The following is a 16,725-nucleotide window of genomic DNA, read 5'->3' on the forward strand; positions in this document are numbered from 1 at the left end:
TTCATTATTAGTTTTCTGGGGCTATTGTAAATCTGTTGCCTCATGGTTCTGGAGGCTAGAAGTCCTCTAGGTTCCTTCTCAGGGCAAGGGAAGGAACTTCCCTTGGCTTGTGGATGGGTCTCTTCTCCATCATCTTCCATTTATGTGTCTCTTTGTCCAAATTCCCCCTTTTTGTAAGGACACCTGTCTTACTAGATTAGGGGCCACCCTAATTACCTTAACTTGATTTCCTCTGTAAAGACCCTTTCTCCAACTGAGGTAGGACCTCAATATTACAACTGTTGGGAGACCATAAGACTTTAGAGGTGAATATTATCATTCCCATTTTACAGATGAGGAAATTGAGGCACAGCCAGATCCCACAGGTACCGAGCAGCAGAGCTGGGATCTGAACCCTGGTCATCAGATTCTGAGCCCAGCCCCTCAACCACTACGCTATATTGCCTCAGGTGGGCCGTGAAAATTCCAGAATTATCCTCTTTGTGCCCCTTCCCAGCAGCCTCTTGGATTCACAAAGGATACCTTGTGCTTCTCGCTGTTACCTCTTGCTCTGATTTCTGCTTCTGCCGAATTCTTTTTCTCCCCAGTATTCCTTTTTACATTTTTTCCCCTAACTTTTAGTTCTATTTTTAACAGAGTTATACATCCACATAGTTTGGAAAGTCAAATACCAGATTTTTTTTTTTAAACGAAAACCAACAGTCTTCCATCTGTCTTACCCCCCCCCATTTTTCCCACCCCAGAGGAATCTGCTTTTACCTTATTTATTGTATCATCTTGCTGTTTGCGCCCCTGTCTCTAAATACCCTGTTTGTGTGGCTACCTCTTGATTTTTCAATTTTAGGTATTTTCCATTCACTGCTTACTATGGAAGACACATACTCATACTCTTATTTAAATTACTCCAGCCTCCCACACTGTGATTCTGGCTAGATGAATATGCAGTGTTTACATGTTATGACTGTGTAAATGCTCCCACAGCTGCCACAAGTAGTAAACCGTGATTACTTTCCTCTCCCACACAATTCTTTGTTTTTCCTGGAGTTAATAATTGTCTTTTTTTTTTTTTCAGTTGCTTAGGGCTGAGTTTTCTTTGTTAATTCAAAATTCTCTGTTAACTATACGAACCTCTTCTTCACATATTCATTCGCATCACGTACTCCATTAATTTCATCATGTGGAAGAAGTTTCTCTCATGGCCTCTGGCCTGCCCCTGTCTGCCACATAGCTACCATCTTGATCCCTTCACCTGCCCCCTGGTTTGGTTCTTGTCATATTCTAATTCTCACTCTTCCTGGGTTTTTCTCCCTTGTTCTTCTGAGCCTCCTGACAAAAAGCACATGGGGGTGGGGTGGGTAAAATTTTAGAGCCACTGTGTATCTGAAAACATCTTTGGCCTTGATAGGCCTTCTGGATAGGTATAAAATTCTGGGCTGGAGATCATTTTCTTTAGAATTCTGAAGGCATCATTCCGTTGTCTTATAATTTCCAGTATTACTGTTAAAATCCCAAAGTCATTCTGATCCATAAGCCTGTGTGTCACCCGCTTTTCTTTTCCTTGTCCTCAGTGAGCTGACATTTCTCAGCAACATCTTCATTTATTTTCATTAATGGATCTTTCGATTGTATTCTCATGTCATTCATTCTGGGAAACTTCCTTGATTTTTTTTTTTTTTCAATTATGATTTCCCCCTTCCCTCCACTTCTCTCTGGAACTCTTTTTTTTAAGATTTTATTTATTTATTTGAAAGAGAGAGATCACAAGTAGGCAGAGAGGCAGGCAGAGAGAGGAGGGGGAAGCAGGCTCCCTGCTGAGCAGAGAGCCCGATGCGGGACTTGATCCCAGGACCCTGAGATCATGACCTGAGCCAAAGGCAGAGGCTTTAACCCACTGAGCCACCCAGGCACCCCAATAATCTCTGAATTTTTATAGTGTTTTATAAATTTTATAGTATTATTTGATAGTACCCTATGTTTTATGATATGCTATTCAAAGTTGAATATCTTGTCTTGTTTCTCTGATGATATTGGTAGCTGTTGGGTTTTTGGCATTTTTTTCCTCTCTGCATAATCTGTTTCCTCCAAGTCCCCTCCCCCTCCCATTTGTTGGTTTTGTTTCTGTCTTTTTTATTGAGACTTTACTGATGTCTAGGAATCCTCGGTAGTCTGTCCATATCTGGGAGTGGAAGTCCAAAACTCTAGAAATGGTGGGGCTGTGATTACATGAGCAAAACTGTTCACTGAACTTCACAGGAGGTGATCTGTCTGGACCATTTTTGTTGTGGAATTCCCAATGTCAGTATTTTCTTGTCTTTTATCTTAGTCATATATATATATGTCATATATATATATATATATGACATATATTTCATATGTACGTGTGTGTACATGTATCATACATTATATGTAATGTTTTTAATATAGAGAGGACCAAGGAAAACAAATACTGAATCATGATCCCCTTGACAAAATAACCCTCAATAATAATATGAAAGTTAAAAGACATTCATTCAGGGGTGCCTGGCTGGCTCAGTTGGAAGAACGTGACTCTTGATCTCAGGGGCGTGAGTTTGAGTCCCATGTTAGGTGTAGATTACTTAAATAAATAAACTTAAAAAAAAAAGACATTCGTCTAGTAAGTATTAAGACCTTCTTGTACCAGACACTGGGCGAGGCACTGAGGGTAGAGCAGTGAACAAGTTGAAGTCCTTGCTCTCTCGGACCTTCCCTTCCAGTCTGGGAGACAGACACACGCATGTTCCTAGAGTATCAGTCTCCAACTGCCCTCTCTGCAATGACAGAACTGTTCCAGATCTGGGCAGTCCAACGTGGTAGCCAACAACAGTTCCTGATTGTTTGACGTGTGGTTGGTGTGACTACGGAACTGAATTTTTAAATTTTTTTGAATTTTTAAGTTTTAATTAAAAATTCCAATTCACTTAGCTCCGTGTGGCTAGTGGTCACCACTATGGACAGCACTGGGACATGCCATCCTTACAGAGGGGTAGGACGGAATTGGCAGTCACACATGGGTTTGGTGGCTCACATACCAGATGTGGTCTTACCCTACCACAGGGGGCAAGCAAGGTCACAGGAAAAGAAAGGAAATATATCTCTTAAAAAGAAATACAGAAATATGGCTTCTCCTCCCAGCCAGTTTTGGAAGCCCATTTGGGGAGAGATGTTCAATTTCTCACTCACACGGGAAGGGCAAAAAAGGAAACCTCAAGTCCCCTTTCCATAAAGTAAGCTTTTTTTTTTTTTAAATTTCTCTCTGATCACCTAAACTATGTGTGCCTACATATCTCTTCATGCATTCCTTATTGAAAGCACACACTTTCACACATCTTGCTTTTTTCCATGGAGAAAAACCCCTTGGCATCTTGTCCATATTAACTCTTGCCTCCCAGTTCCATGCCTGGCCCACAGAATGCCCATCTTAAGCCAGCCTGAATTCGCTCATCGGGCTGTACTTTATGAAACACCTGTCGTATGTCAGGTCCTGTTCTAGACCCTGTGGATACAGCAGCGAACCCAACAGATAAGACCTGTTCCCTCATGGAATTTCAATTCCAGTGGGAGGAGATGGACAATAAACTTTTTAAAAAAATATTTTATTTATTTATTTGACGGACAGAGATCACAAGTAGGCAGAGAGGCAGGCACGGGGCAGGTGGCGGGAAGCAGGCTCCCTGCTGAGCAGAGAGCCCGATGCAGGGCTTGATCCCAGGACCCTGAGCTGAAGGCAGAGGCTTTAACCCACTGAGCCACTCAGGGGCCCCTGGACAATAAACTTAATAATCAAGAACATATAATAGTTACAAGGGGGATACATGCTATGGACAAAAATACGGCCGGGGGAGGGGTGAGTTTGGGAGAGCTGCGGAGGAGGCTATGGGTTGAAGTATTAAATAAGGTGCTCAGGAAGGTGTCTTTTAAGCAAACTCTTGAAGGAAGTGAGGGACAGAGCCAGGCAGCTCTCTGAAGAAGAATGTTCCAGCAGAGGGAACTGCCAGTGCAAAGGCCCTAAGGCAGGAGGGTGCTAGAGCCATTCAGGAACTGCGCGTGAAGGCCAGGGTGGCTGGAGCAGGGTGAGCAAGGAAGGCATGGGTGAGAGATGAGGGCAGAGGGGTAGGAGGGATCCAGGGGTGCTTAGTGCTGTGAGGCCTTGCAATGTGAGGTAACTCCAGTTACTGAGGGATACTGGAAGCCAGGGGAGGGTAGTGAGCTGAGGAGGGACCAGAAGCTGACTCAAATGTTAAGATCCCAAACCTGAGCCTAAACAAGGCTGTGGAATGTGGCTGAGTCTCAGGAGAGGTTTAGTGACAATGGCAGCAGGTAGGGGGTAGGGGGTAGGGGAAGGGAGGTAGGCATTCTATTGCATAAGGGCTGAGCAAAGCATCAAAAGTAATGTCTCTTTAGATCCCCTCTTCCTGAAAATTCCTCAAACCTCCCCGCCACTGGAAGCCTTGATTTCTGGCCCTCTCTGCCATGTCCCCGGGTCTCTCCCCACTAACGCCCCTCAAGGACCTCTGGACACCCTCCTTCCATTTCATCCTAGTCCTCAGTCCCTCCATCCCTCTTCTTCCGATATTTATTTATTTATTTATTTATTTCCAGATTTGAGCTGGGATCTCCCTGTTAGGAGCCATATAAAATTAATTCAAACCCCATTCCCCAACCGTGGGATAGTGACTGGCCTCCCCAAGTTTCTGCTCCTTCTCCAGAACCTCAAATTCTTTGCCCCACTCCCAATTTTTTGCTTCGGCCGGAGTCTGTTCCTTGTGGGGAAATCTGCTGTCTCCCCATTCGGGGTCCGTGAACTAATTCTGTCCTTTTCCTTCCTTTCTTTGCAACCAGTCGTGCTGTGTAAGTACAACAAGGCATTTATGTGATCGTGTGTGCTAGTGTGGATGGGGCTTTACTGAGGATTTGGGGTTCCAGAGGCATTTATGTCCGCAGATAGGCAAACGGCTCCAAAACTCCTTTGCCTTCTCCACGACCCAGCGTCCAGCCACATACCTTGATCTCTCATTTTCCCCAGACCTGCGCTGTCTAGGACTATTTAAATTAATTCAAATTAAGTAAAATTTAAAGTTCTGTCCTTTGGGGGCGCCTGGGTGGCTCAGTCATCAAGCGTCTGCCTTCAGCTCAGGTCATGATCTGGGGTCCTGGGATCCAGCCCAGCATTGGGCTCACTGCTCAGTGGGAAGCCTGCTTCTCCCTCTCCCACTCCCCCCTGCTTGTGTTCCCTCTCTTGCTGTTTCTCTCTCTTTCTCTGTCAAACAAATAAATAAAATCTTTAAAAAAAAAATCAAGTTCTGTCCCTTGGGCTTACTGGTCACCTTGCCATGGGGCTGGTGGCCACCATGTTGGACAGCACGGAAGGGCCATGCCCGTCATTGTGGAACATTCTCTTGGACAATGCTGGGCAAGACAGGTCCCTTCCTCCAAGAACTGGCCTGGTGTCTGCAGTCGAGACGACCAAAACTACACCCCACTGCACCATTTAAAAAAAATTTAATGTGGAGTTAGTTATGCTCTATGTGGGATTCCGGGACTCTCTTTTTTTTCCCTCATGGATACACTCTGGTCATCTTCCTGTCAGACCATTAGGGATGTATCTTGTCTCCTAGAATAGTTACCCAGGGTTCCCCACCATGGATTGATTTATTCACTCATTCACGAATCCCACAAGTATTTACAAGTACCCTGTTTGTGCCAGGAACTGGGCTGGGTCCAGCCGGGAGTGTGTCCCAGCCGATCCCGCTCGAGGGGAGCTCACGGTCTAATGGGAGAGGCTGACATGAATCAGATAATCACAGAAGCACGTGTGAAGGAAATAACACGCACGGTGTATCCATCTGTGAGCGCTCCTTCCATCTCGCTGCTTGGCTTCAGCTTCCCATCAAGGTTGAGAAATGAGGGCCTAGTCGGAGAATCCAAGCAAAGTAAGACGCATGTCTGGGCCTGCATTTCCCATCTGAATGATGGAGATAACGAGTTTCCACCTCCCAGGAACGTTGAGAGGATTGAATGAGTTATTACGGTAGCTGGAACGGTGTCTTGCACAATATAAGTGATCGTTAGCGTTATTGCTCTGTGTATGAGTCCCCTTTCCGAGCCTCAGTCCTCCCCTGTAAAACAGAAGCGTTCGCAGACTCTTTTGCGGCTGGGGGGGGGGGGCGGTCCGTGAAGCACAGATCAATCACAGCTAACATGTCTCCAGCACTTTCTTGGCACCAAGCACCCTCTTACCTTTGCAAGGACCAGGAAGGGAAGTGTTGCTGTTATCCCCACTTTACAGATCCAACCAAGGCACCAAGAGAGACAGTGACTTGCTCAAGAGTTCACCACCCATCAGGATTTGGAGCAGCTGGAGGTTAGGGGTGAGGGAGGGTTCTGGGCTAGGCCATGAGAGTGTCTGGGTGGGACTGACCCTGCCTTTTATGCACCCCCTACCCCCACCCCCAGGAAGCTGGACGCCTTCATCTACGATGCAGCAGTGCTCAACTACATGGCCCGCAAGGACGAAGGCTGCAAGCTCGTCACCATCGGCTCGGGCAAGGTCTTTGCCACAACCGGCTACGGCATCGCCCTGCACAAGGGCTCCCGCTGGAAGCGGCCCATCGATCTGGCACTGCTGCAGTTCCTGGGGGACGGTGTGTGGCGGGCTGGGATGCCTTGGGGGTGGGGCATGGGGGACCAGAGTCCTGGGTCCTGAGCAAAGGAGGGGATGAGGATCAGGGCACCAGGGTCTGAGGGAAGAGGGGGCTGAGTGCCTAGACTCCTATAAGAGGATCCTCTAATGGTGCCCATGGAAGGTGACCTATGACATCGCTTCCCCCCTCCCCATGCCATTTCTCCAGATGAGATCGAGATGCTGGAGCGGCTATGGCTCTCCGGGATCTGCCACAATGACAAAATCGAGGTGATGAGCAGTAAGCTAGACATCGACAACATGGCGGGTGTCTTCTACATGCTCCTGGTGGCCATGGGCCTCTCGCTGCTGGTCTTCGCCTGGGAGCACCTGGTGTACTGGCGCCTGCGGCATTGCCTGGGGCCCACCCACCGCATGGACTTCCTGCTGGCCTTCTCCAGGGTAGGGGGGTCAGAGGAGGCAAAAGGGTGGAGCTGGCGGGAGGCAGGTGGGCATGCCTACAAGTGCAAGAGTCCTGGGGCTCGCTGCGGAAGAGGTGGGAGGAGCGGAGGGAAGGCAGGGGCGGTAGTGGGTGCTGGGCATCCCGCGCTGACCCTGCCTTTCTCGCCGCCCCCCGCAGGGGATGTACAGCTGCTGCAGCGCGGAGGCCGCCCCGCCGCCGGCCAAGCCCCCGCCGCCGCCGCAGCCGCTGCCCAGCCCCGCGTACCCGCCGGCGCGGCCCGCACCTGGCCCCGCACCTTTCGTGCCCCGCGAGCGTGCGGCGGTGGACCGCTGGCGTCGCACCAAAGGTGCAGGGCCCCCGGGGGCCCCGGGCCTGGCCGACGGCTTCCACCGCTACTACGGCCCCATCGAGCCGCAGGGCCTGGGCGTGGGCGAGGCGCGCGCGGCACCCCGGGGCTCGGCCGGGCGCCCGCTGTCCCCGCCGGCCGCGCAGCCCCCGCAGAAGCCGCCGCCCTCCTACTTCGCCATCGTGCGCGACAAGGAACCGGCCGAGCCCCCCGCCGGCCCCTTCCCCGGCTTCCCGTCGCCGCCCGCGCCCCCGGCCGCCGCGGCAGCCGCCGTCGGGCCGCCGCTCTGCCGCCTGGCCTACGAGGACGAGAGCCCGCCGGCGCCCGCGCGCTGGCCGCGCTCCGACCCCGAGAGCCAGCCCCTGCTGGGGCCGGGCGCTGGCGGCGCAGGGGGCGCGGGGGGCGCGGGCGGCGGAGCCCAGGCCGCACCTCCCCCGTGCCGCGCCGCGCCGCCCCCCTGCCCCTACCTGGACCTCGAGCCGTCGCCGTCTGACTCGGAGGACTCGGAGAGCCTGGGCGGCGCGTCGCTGGGCGGCTTGGAGCCCTGGTGGTTCGCCGACTTCCCCTACCCGTACGCCGAGCGCCTCGGGCCGCCGCCCGGCCGCTACTGGTCGGTTGACAAGCTCGGGGGCTGGCGCGCGGGCAGCTGGGACTACCTGCCCCCGCGCAGCGGCCCCGCCGCCTGGCACTGCCGCCACTGCGCCAGCCTGGAGCTGCTGCCGCCGCCGCGCCATCTCAGCTGCTCGCACGACGGCCTGGACGGCGGCTGGTGGGCGCCGCCGCCCCCGCCCTGGGCCGCGGGACCCCCGCCCCGGCGCCGAGCCCGCTGCGGCTGTCCGCGGCCGCACCCTCACCGCCCGCGGGCCTCGCACCGCGCGCCCGCCGCCGCCCCGCACCACCACCGGCACCGGCGCGCCGCGGGGGGCTGGGACCTCCCGCCGCCGGCTCCCACCTCGCGCTCGCTGGAGGACCTCAGCTCGTGTCCCCGCGCCGCCCCCGCGCGCAGGCTCACCGGGCCCTCCCGCCACGCGCGCCGGTGCCCGCACGCCGCGCACTGGGGGCCGCCGCTGCCCGCCGCGCCCCACCGGAGACACCGGGGCGGGGACCTGGGTACCCGCAGGGGCTCGGCGCACTTCTCCAGCCTCGAGTCCGAGGTATGACGCGGCCCCGGGGGCAATAGCGCCCCCTCGGTCAGCGCAGGCCACGGCCCGAGGGGGCACGCGCAATGAAAAGGACCCGCGTGGGTTGGGAAGGAAAAAAAACGGACCTGGCCGGACTCCGCCTGGAGCAGCGTCCTGCGCCCCCTCGCTTTGGGGGCACCACGAGCCGGAAAGGATTTGGTCCCCCCAAATCTCACCCAGCCTGAAAGGTGGGGGTCTCGGAGCCCACTGGAGTTTGTTTTTTTTTTAAACCCGACAAGGGCTTTTTAACGTCACCAGATGGGGCGGGAGGTGGGGGGTCACGCCAAGCCCGCGTCCCACCCCCACGCCCGGGGCCGTGGCCCCCTCATCACTGTGCAGCTCCCCGGCCCCAGCCACGCCTCCGGGGAAGCCCGTTTTTAACCTTTCATCCATTGGGACTCAAAACTGTGAGATGCGTTCGCCAAACTGTGACCCCAGACCTTGGCCCCGCCACACAGAAACCCCTGACCCCAGACTGTGACTTCCGACCCCTAAAATGGTCATCCGACCCCAGACTGTGACCCCCGACCCCAAACTGTGACCCGAATCCCAGACTGTACCCCGACCAGACTGTGACCCTTGACGTCAAACCTTGACACACCCTCCTCCTCCCCATTGCTTTTCCTTATTTTGACCTAGGACACTCCCAACGGAAGCCTCACCTCCCCTTGCCCTAGCGTTGATCCCAGCCAACGTGGGGCCAAAATTCCCACCCTGTCACACCACACTCCCACCCCCCACGTGCCACCATCCACAGCCTCACCAAATCCAGCCCTTATTTGTGACCCTTCCATGATGACCCTGCAGGACACCCCCCCCCCCCCCCAAGCCTCCTCTTCCTAGATCTCCAGCCGGGTCTGGAGCTGGGTTGTGGAGAGGACGGTCTGGGAATCCACACCCACCACCAACCTCCCCTCCCACTCTCCTGTTACACATTGCAGTGTTTGGAATAAACCATGTTTTTATGCCTCCTCAGTCCAAGTCTGAGCTGCGTGTTTGTCTCAGCCGCCCTCAAACTTCTCTGGAGGAAACAAACTGAGAAAAGTCCCACAGAGGAAGAGAGGGCAGAAGGAAAATTATGTTGAGAACAATGACCCTGGGGGGAGGTGGGATACAAAGACCCAGAGGAAGCTGTGAGAAAAGATCCTAAGAAGAGAAGGAATGAGAAGGGGTGAGGGCGGACAGAGACCTAGAGAGAAGAAACAGCGAACTCAACAAAGATCCAGGATCAAAACATTTCAGGATTAAGTCTAGCGTCCCATTCCTATGGCTGCAAGCAACGCGGCTTGCTAGAGTCTTCACATCCTGTTCATGCAAGCGAGGGGAGAGTCTAGTATGTCCTAGGCAATCCATCTACCTTGAATGCCCTCAGTCTCACCAATGAGAATCTATTTTAGCATTTCATTATGCCAATTAGCCAAACCTCCGGTGCTGATGAGCGATAAGGAGAGCCAAAGCACACGTAGTAGTGGTCTCCAGAGGGCTGACTTTCTGATTATCGCTGACCATAGCTGCAATGTGAACGCCTGGTTAGGCTACTGACTGCCGCAGGAGGGTAGACTCAACAGACTAACTTACACATATTATCCTGTCTACGTTAAAGCATTTTGAAGTGAATTAAAGCCGTCATAACAAGGAGGGGGAAGGAAACTGGCTTTACGGGTCCTCAGGGAGCAAAAAACCAGTCCACTTGCCAGTAAGAACTCTTATTTGCATACATGAATAATGTAACGGAAAAGAAGCAAAGAGAATCAAAGGTGGAAGATGGAGTCGGAGCTCAGAACTCCTCCAGTAGGAGAAAACTGGCCTCGTACAGAACTACAACTCCCAGGAGGCCTTGCCGCTGCTCTGCGGAAAAGCGCCGCAAAGTCACGCGAAGGGTGTAGTTTCTCCGTAACCGCAGGCCTGGGTCGCTAGGCCGGGACGCCGTTACCTTAGCTCTCCTTCACCCCGTCCCCACCGCCCTCTCAAATTGGTGAGCTGGGAGGTTTCCAAGGCAACCGTGCAGCGTGGCGGATCTCCCAAGGAGGGAAACGTAATCCGGAAGTGACGTCCTTACCTTGCGCCCGTGGTGAGAGGGTTCGAAGATGGCGGCGCGCAAGGGTAGGCGGCGCACATGTGAAACCGGGGAACCCATGGAGGCCGAGTCCCGCGACGCAGGGACCGAAGGCCCGGCCCAGGTGTACCTGCCGGGTCGCGGACCGCCGCTGCGAGAAGGAGAGGAGCTGGTCATGGACGAGGAGGCCTACGTGCTGTACCACCGAGCGCAGACTGGTAGGGCTGAGCACCAGGACTTCTGCTTCCTGAGTTAGGAGGGGACCGGAATCCCGAGTTCTGAGCGGGGCTGGTCCTGAGTGTTTAACTTACGAGGCACTCAGAGAGAAGGCTGGGTTGTAAGATGGGTGAAAATATCACACACGAGAGGGTTGAGATCTCTGTCCCATCCTAGTTTTCCAACTCTTTCTATCCCCAGGAGCCCCCTGCCTTAGCTTCGACATAGTCCGGGATCACCTGGGAGACAACCGGACAGAGCTCCCTCTTACACTTTACCTGTGTGCTGGGACCCAGGCGGAGAGCGCCCAGAGCAACAGGTGAGTGAGACCTGAGGTTTTATCCAGGACCGGGAGTCTAAGCCCGCAGTTCCCCCTCCCTCCTAAGGATCCTGGCATCCAGTGCCTCACTCACCCCACACTTTCCCCCCAGACTGATGGTGCTTCGGATGCATAATCTGCATGGGACAAAGCCCCCACCGTCAGAGGGCAGCGATGGAGAGGAGGAGGAGGAAGATGAAGAGGATGAAGAAGAGCGGAAGCCTCAGCTGGAGCTGGCTATGGTGCCCCACTATGGTGGCATCAATCGGGTCCGGGTATGTACAGTCCCTGGAGCCTTCTCTACGTTCTCCTAACCCGCCTCCACCCCTAACCCCCTTGCCCATGCCTTCCGGCTTTTAGAAAAGTACCTGGCACACAATTTGTATATATTAGTTTGTGTCTCTCTTAGCTATCTTTCTCGTCACTGTGTGTTAGGAGCCGTAGGGGGCTGTTTTTTTACTACTTTTCCTCTTCAGTAAAATGGTGAAAATTGCAAAACTTGCCTGATGAGCTGACGGGAGGCTGAAATGGAATAACATACAGTTATTTGAAGTGTCTAGAGACAGCATTTGGTTGTAGTACAGAGATGTGTGTTTTATTGTTATTGTTCAGGAACTGGCCTGCGCTGTGGGGTCACTTTGGTGCTGCTGAGTTATAGCCCCTTCGGAGCAGGCTGACGTGTGAATTAAACTAGATGATGTTTGAACAGCACTCGGGGCAGTGCTTGGCCCACTTCCTGTGTGTTCCCCTTCAAGGCTTACCGTGTTTCAGGCACCGTTCTGTGCCCGGGAGATTTAACAGAGAGCAAAAGGTCTTTGGTATTGTGAAACTTACGTGCTAGCAGGGAAGGGGACAAGTAGAAGCTGAGTAAATGCATCCAGAGGTGCCAAGTATTGTGGGGAAAAGTAAAGTAAGGGAAGGGAAGTAGAATGTTCCTGGAGTGGATTTGCTATTTTAAATAGTGTTGTCAGGGAAGTATTTACGGTAAGATGCCATTTGAACGGAGATCCACAGGAAGTAAGGGAATGAGCCAGAGATCTCTGTCAGGAAAGCGTTTATAGGCAGAGGAAACACAAGTGTAAAGGTCCTGGTACAAACATGACATGTTTGGAAGTTCAAGGGAGGGCAGGGAGACCAGTGCATTCACTAGAGCACATGGACGAAGGGAAGAGTGACAGCATATGGGGGATGGGAGTGGGTGGGTTGTATAGGGCTTACAGGCTGATGGAAGGACTTGGGTTTTACTTGGGGAGAAAGTTTGAGCCATTAGAGGGTTTAGAGCAGAGGACAAATGGGATCTGACTTATGGGTTTTTGTTGTTGTTTGTTTTTGAGAGAGGGAAAGAGGGAGTCTTAAGCAGGCTCCATGCACAGCATGAAACCCTACGCAGGGCTTGATCCCGACACCCTGAGAGCATGACCTGAGCCGAAATCGAGAGTCAGACACTCAACCGACTGAACCACCCAGGTGCCCCAGGATCTGACTTGTGTTTTAAAGAGATTTTCTCTGACCACTGTATGGGGAACAGATGCAGGGAGGCAAGGGAGGACAGTCCTGTGGGGAAGCCATAATTCAAGGGAAAGGAAGACACGGTAGCAGGAGTGGTGACATTAGAGGTTGTGAGGGGTTGAAAGTGGTGCATTTTGAATGTAGCCAGTAGCATGGAGTGGGTGTGGGGAGGAAAAGACAAGTCAGTGAGTCTGATAGTTTGGGGCCTGAGGCGGGGAGCCCCAGGGAGGAGGAGGTTGCCAGTGGTGACTAGGAGCTGGGCTTCGGTCGTGTTTGAACAGTTGGTGTGGTAGGAGGGGTTACTGGAAACCTTGAGGCCGCATGGGATCTCTTAGCAGATGTTACAGGGCAGAGACACCCAAGGACAGAGGCCTGTGACCCACCAGCGTTTAGAGGGTTACAGAGACCGGTGGTCTGAACCCTTTTCCAAGGGTTGGTGGAGTTACAGCCTCTGTTCCTGGGGCTCTAGGCGTTTTCCATCTCATATCGCCGCCCCTATACAATGTGGGAAGTTGTCCCAGGTACCATGCTGGTCCTGCCGGCTAATTCCATCCCCGCAAAGGCTTCTGGGAGCCAGAGGCCCAGCCCCGAGGCAGTGGGAGTCCTGAGGAACTGCAGTTCTGTTTCTCAGGGGGTGCTGGGAACTATGGTCACCACCCTGAGCCTCCTGTCACTCTCCTCTCCCTCTCCCTCCTCTCTTCCCCTGCAGGTGTCGTGGCTGGGGGAGGAGCCGGTGGCTGGGATATGGTCGGAGAAGGGCCAGGTGGAGGTGTATGCGCTGCGGCGGCTCCTGCAGGTGGTGGATGACCCCCAGGCCTTGGCGACCTTCCTCCGGGACGAGCAGGCCCGTGTGAAGCCCATCTTCGCCTTCGCTGGCCACATGGGCGAGGGCTTTGCACTTGACTGGTCCCCCCGTGTGTCTGGTAAGTCCCTGGGGTGCCTGCTCGGTCCCCGGAGGATGAGGGAGCAGGGTCTGTAGGAAGGGTGGGTGCTGAGGGTGTGGGGAGAAGAGGGAGCCGGGGCCAGCTGGGCCCCAGCAGTGTCCTGACCCCTGGTTCTAGGGCGCCTGCTGACCGGTGACTGTCAGAAGAACATCCATCTGTGGACACCGACGGACGGCGGCTCCTGGCACGTGGACCAGCGGCCGTTTGTGGGCCACACACGCTCTGTGGAGGACCTGCAGTGGTCCCCAACTGAGGACACAGTGAGAGAGGCCTGAGGGGTCCGGACTCCTGGGTCTTGGGGCCGGGACGGACACTGGGGCTACGTCCCAGTGAGGGGGACACTAGGAAAAGAGGGTAGCCCACCACTCGTCCCTGGTCTCCAGGGTGGGGTGGCAGGCACCCCGGGTCACACAGACGCTGCCTCGCCCAGGTGTTCGCCTCATGCTCAGCTGATGCCTCCATTCGCATCTGGGACATCCGGGCCGCCCCCAGCAAAGCCTGCATGCTTACCGCCGCCGCTGCCCACGACGGGGACGTCAACGTCATCAGCTGGAGCCGCCGGGAACCCTTCCTGCTCAGCGGCGGGGATGACGGTGCCCTCAAGGTCTGGGACCTGCGGCAGTTCAAGGTACTTTCCCAGCCAGACGTTTCCCCCAGCTGCTAGGATTTGCCGGTTTCCCTTGGGTTCTTGTCTTCCAGAGCTGGGAAGGCCTGTCGTGGCGGGGGTCTGGTCCCGGCGGGGTGCAGATGCAGAAGCAGGCTCAGTGGGAGGGATGCCGTGATTGGTGTAGGGTTGCTCGTTCCGCCAGCCAGAGAGGGGACAGGAGATGATAGGCCGCGCAGCAGCCATGGCCCCAACTCCATGCCCCTCTGGCGAGCCGGGGCTGGCTTTGCAGCCCGAGGCTTCAGGCCCTTCTGAGCTGTAGCCCTTTGTTAGCGAGCTCGGCACAATCAGCAGAGACTCGGAGCCGGCGTAGTTCATCATAGGAGAGGAAACAGGTGCAGGAAGGACAGGAGCAGAGGAGACCTCACCACCCGGCCAAGAGTTGACTTCCCAGAGTCGGCGGCGGCTCTGGGCAGGAGGACTTGGAACTCTGGCGCCCTTCTGGCTGACGCCCCCACTAAGTACAGCTCATGCCCTTCCCGGGACCCCCACGACGTAATCTTTTCTCCCCTCCAGTATGGTGAGTTCCACAGCATTAGCTCTAAGGAAGCTTCTAGAAACGGGTTCCAGCCCCCAAGGCAGGTGTCGGGGCAGCTTCCATGGCCAAGTTGATTGGCCACTGGGACTTGGGAACCACGTGTCCAATCCAGAGAGACTCCGGCACCCAGCAGCACCTTCACTTTAGTAAAAGTGCTGTTTTTCTTTTCCTCGGCTGCCCCTGGAGCCTGGGAGCTGTGCTTCTGCCCTCTTTAAGGCCTTCATAGAATCTGCAGGTTTGAGAATCACCACCACCCCCCCTTTTTTAAGATTTATTTATTTAGAGAGAGAATGCGCACGTGCGAGCGGGGGTCAGGGCAGAGGGAGAGAGAGGGAGAGAATGTTGCAGAGCCCCACGTGGGGCTTGATCTAGGACCCTGAGAGCATGACCTGAGCTGCAACCAAGAGTTGGCGCTCAACCGGATGAGCCACCCTTGGGGCCCTGAGAACTGCCCCCTTTTATAGGAAGGGAAACTGAGGCACACCCTCAGTTTCAGAGGACCAGTGGGGATTTTGTGACCTGGAGCTGGACAGGGCTTCTTTGTAGGTGAAACCATGGTTCTCAGCAGCACCCTAGGACATTAGGCCCCGTATCACCAGTTGCACTTGGCCTTCTGTCCCTTTCAGAGAACCTGGGCTTGTGTGGGTCCCAGAGGTGGTGCCCTAGGGGAACCCGACAGCCTGGGAGTGGTGAGGGCTCGGCCTGGGCCACCCCAGGGAGTCAGGCTGAGGTGCTCAGAGCCCCGCACTCCCTTCTTCCCGTAGTCTGGCTCCCCGGTGGCCACCTTCAAGCAGCATGTGGCCCCCGTGACCTCAGTTGAGTGGCACCCCCAGGATGGCGGGGTTTTCGCGGCCTCAGGTGCAGATAACCAGATCACGCAGTGGGACCTGGCTGTGGAGCGGGACCCCGAGGCAGGCGAGGTGGAGAGCGCTGACCCCGGCCTGGCAGGCCTCCCGCAGCAGCTGCTGTTCGTGCACCAGGGCGAGACGGACCTGAAGGAGTTGCACTGGCATCCGCAGTGTCCGGGGCTCCTCGTCAGCACGGCGCTGTCGGGCTTCACCGTCTTCCGCACCATCAGCGTATGATGCGCCTGCTGCGGCGGCCCCAGGCCCTTCACTCAGCCGCCAAGGCCAGAGCTGGGTCCGCGGGCAGGGGCACCTGCAGGTCTGCCGACCCATCCTCCTCCAATCCAAGGACGTCGTGTGGGCCGTCGGCCACCGTGATGGATTCTGTGTGATGTCTTGTTCTTTGAAAGGACTTCATTTCGTCCCACCACCCCTCTTGCCGAGGATTCTGGTTTGACCCACGACTGTAGAACTGCGTGGTTCCGTCCAGGGAGCCTTCTGAGCACAGGGCCCAGTTTGGTGCCGGGGGGCCCTCATGCGGGAAGACTTGGTTTGGCCCAGGCTGCCCCCCTCCCCCCACTCCTCCCCACCACCTGTGCAAGGACCTGCTGGCCTGTTTCCCAGGTGGGCCTGGTGTGGCCACTGTCACCGTGCATATTTTGTGAGCTCTGGCTCCTGGCTTGACCCTTTGACCTCTCCGTCCCAGGACCCAGTTGTTGCCACCGGTCTCCCTGCAGGGAACTCGAGCACTTCGCCGTGGGTGGGCTGAATCTGGTTTTGCCCTTTGTCTTCCTGCCACACAGGGTTTGGCCTGGACTTCCTAGTGGGGGCTGTCTGGGGGCGGGGTGTCTTCCTCCCCCTTGTCTGCCATGCAAGATGGGCTCCGTGCGGGGAGGAAGGCCGGGGGGCTCCTGAGGCAGTAAAGGATCGAAATGAGGCCTGACGAGTGTGGGACTCACTGGCAGGCTGCTTCCCTGTGCGGAGACGGGAGGAGGCAGTGGGAA

The 16,725-nt window shown here is 55.2% G+C and overlaps 2 protein-coding genes across 3 annotated transcripts in view; both read left to right on the forward strand.

Annotated features, from left to right (window-relative positions):
- GRIN2D (glutamate ionotropic receptor NMDA type subunit 2D) overlaps nt 1-9,605 on the forward strand; it is a 38,975-nt gene extending 29,370 nt beyond the window's left edge. For both annotated transcript variants that reach the window (XM_047712208.1, XM_047712207.1), the window contains 3 exons: nt 6,475-6,662; nt 6,870-7,102; nt 7,281-9,605. In XM_047712208.1, the coding sequence (XP_047568164.1) occupies nt 6,475-6,662; nt 6,870-7,102; nt 7,281-8,609 (1,750 nt within the window). In that variant the 3' untranslated portion in view covers nt 8,610-9,605. The remainder of the gene's footprint in view (nt 1-6,474; nt 6,663-6,869; nt 7,103-7,280) is intronic.
- Nucleotides 9,606-10,554: 949 nt separating this feature from the next.
- Nucleotides 10,555-16,659, forward strand: GRWD1 (glutamate rich WD repeat containing 1). Its single transcript, XM_047711228.1, has 7 exons — nt 10,555-10,904; nt 11,104-11,221; nt 11,334-11,496; nt 13,440-13,653; nt 13,792-13,934; nt 14,105-14,302; nt 15,641-16,659. The coding sequence occupies exons 1-7, from the start codon at nt 10,718-10,720 to the stop codon at nt 15,959-15,961; spliced, it is 1,344 nt and encodes a 447-aa protein (XP_047567184.1). The 5' UTR covers nt 10,555-10,717; the 3' UTR covers nt 15,962-16,659.
- The last annotated feature ends 66 nt before the right edge of the window (nt 16,660-16,725 follow it).

Source organism: Lutra lutra, chromosome 17 (assembly GCF_902655055.1).
Source record: "Lutra lutra chromosome 17, mLutLut1.2, whole genome shotgun sequence".
Taxonomy (NCBI): domain Eukaryota; kingdom Metazoa; phylum Chordata; class Mammalia; order Carnivora; family Mustelidae; genus Lutra; species Lutra lutra.

Bases quoted from the DNA above. Each gene is read 5' to 3' on its own strand.
- GRWD1 (XM_047711228.1), top strand. From the start codon at position 10,718: ATGGCGGCGCGCAAGGGTAGGCGGCGCACATGTGAAACCGGGGAACCC. The intron at 11,497-13,439 runs GTATGTACAGTC...CTTCCCCTGCAG, and splicing joins GTGGCATCAATCGGGTCCGG to GTGTCGTGGCTGGGGGAGGA. The intron at 14,303-15,640 runs GTACTTTCCCAG...TTCTTCCCGTAG, and splicing joins GGGACCTGCGGCAGTTCAAG to TCTGGCTCCCCGGTGGCCAC.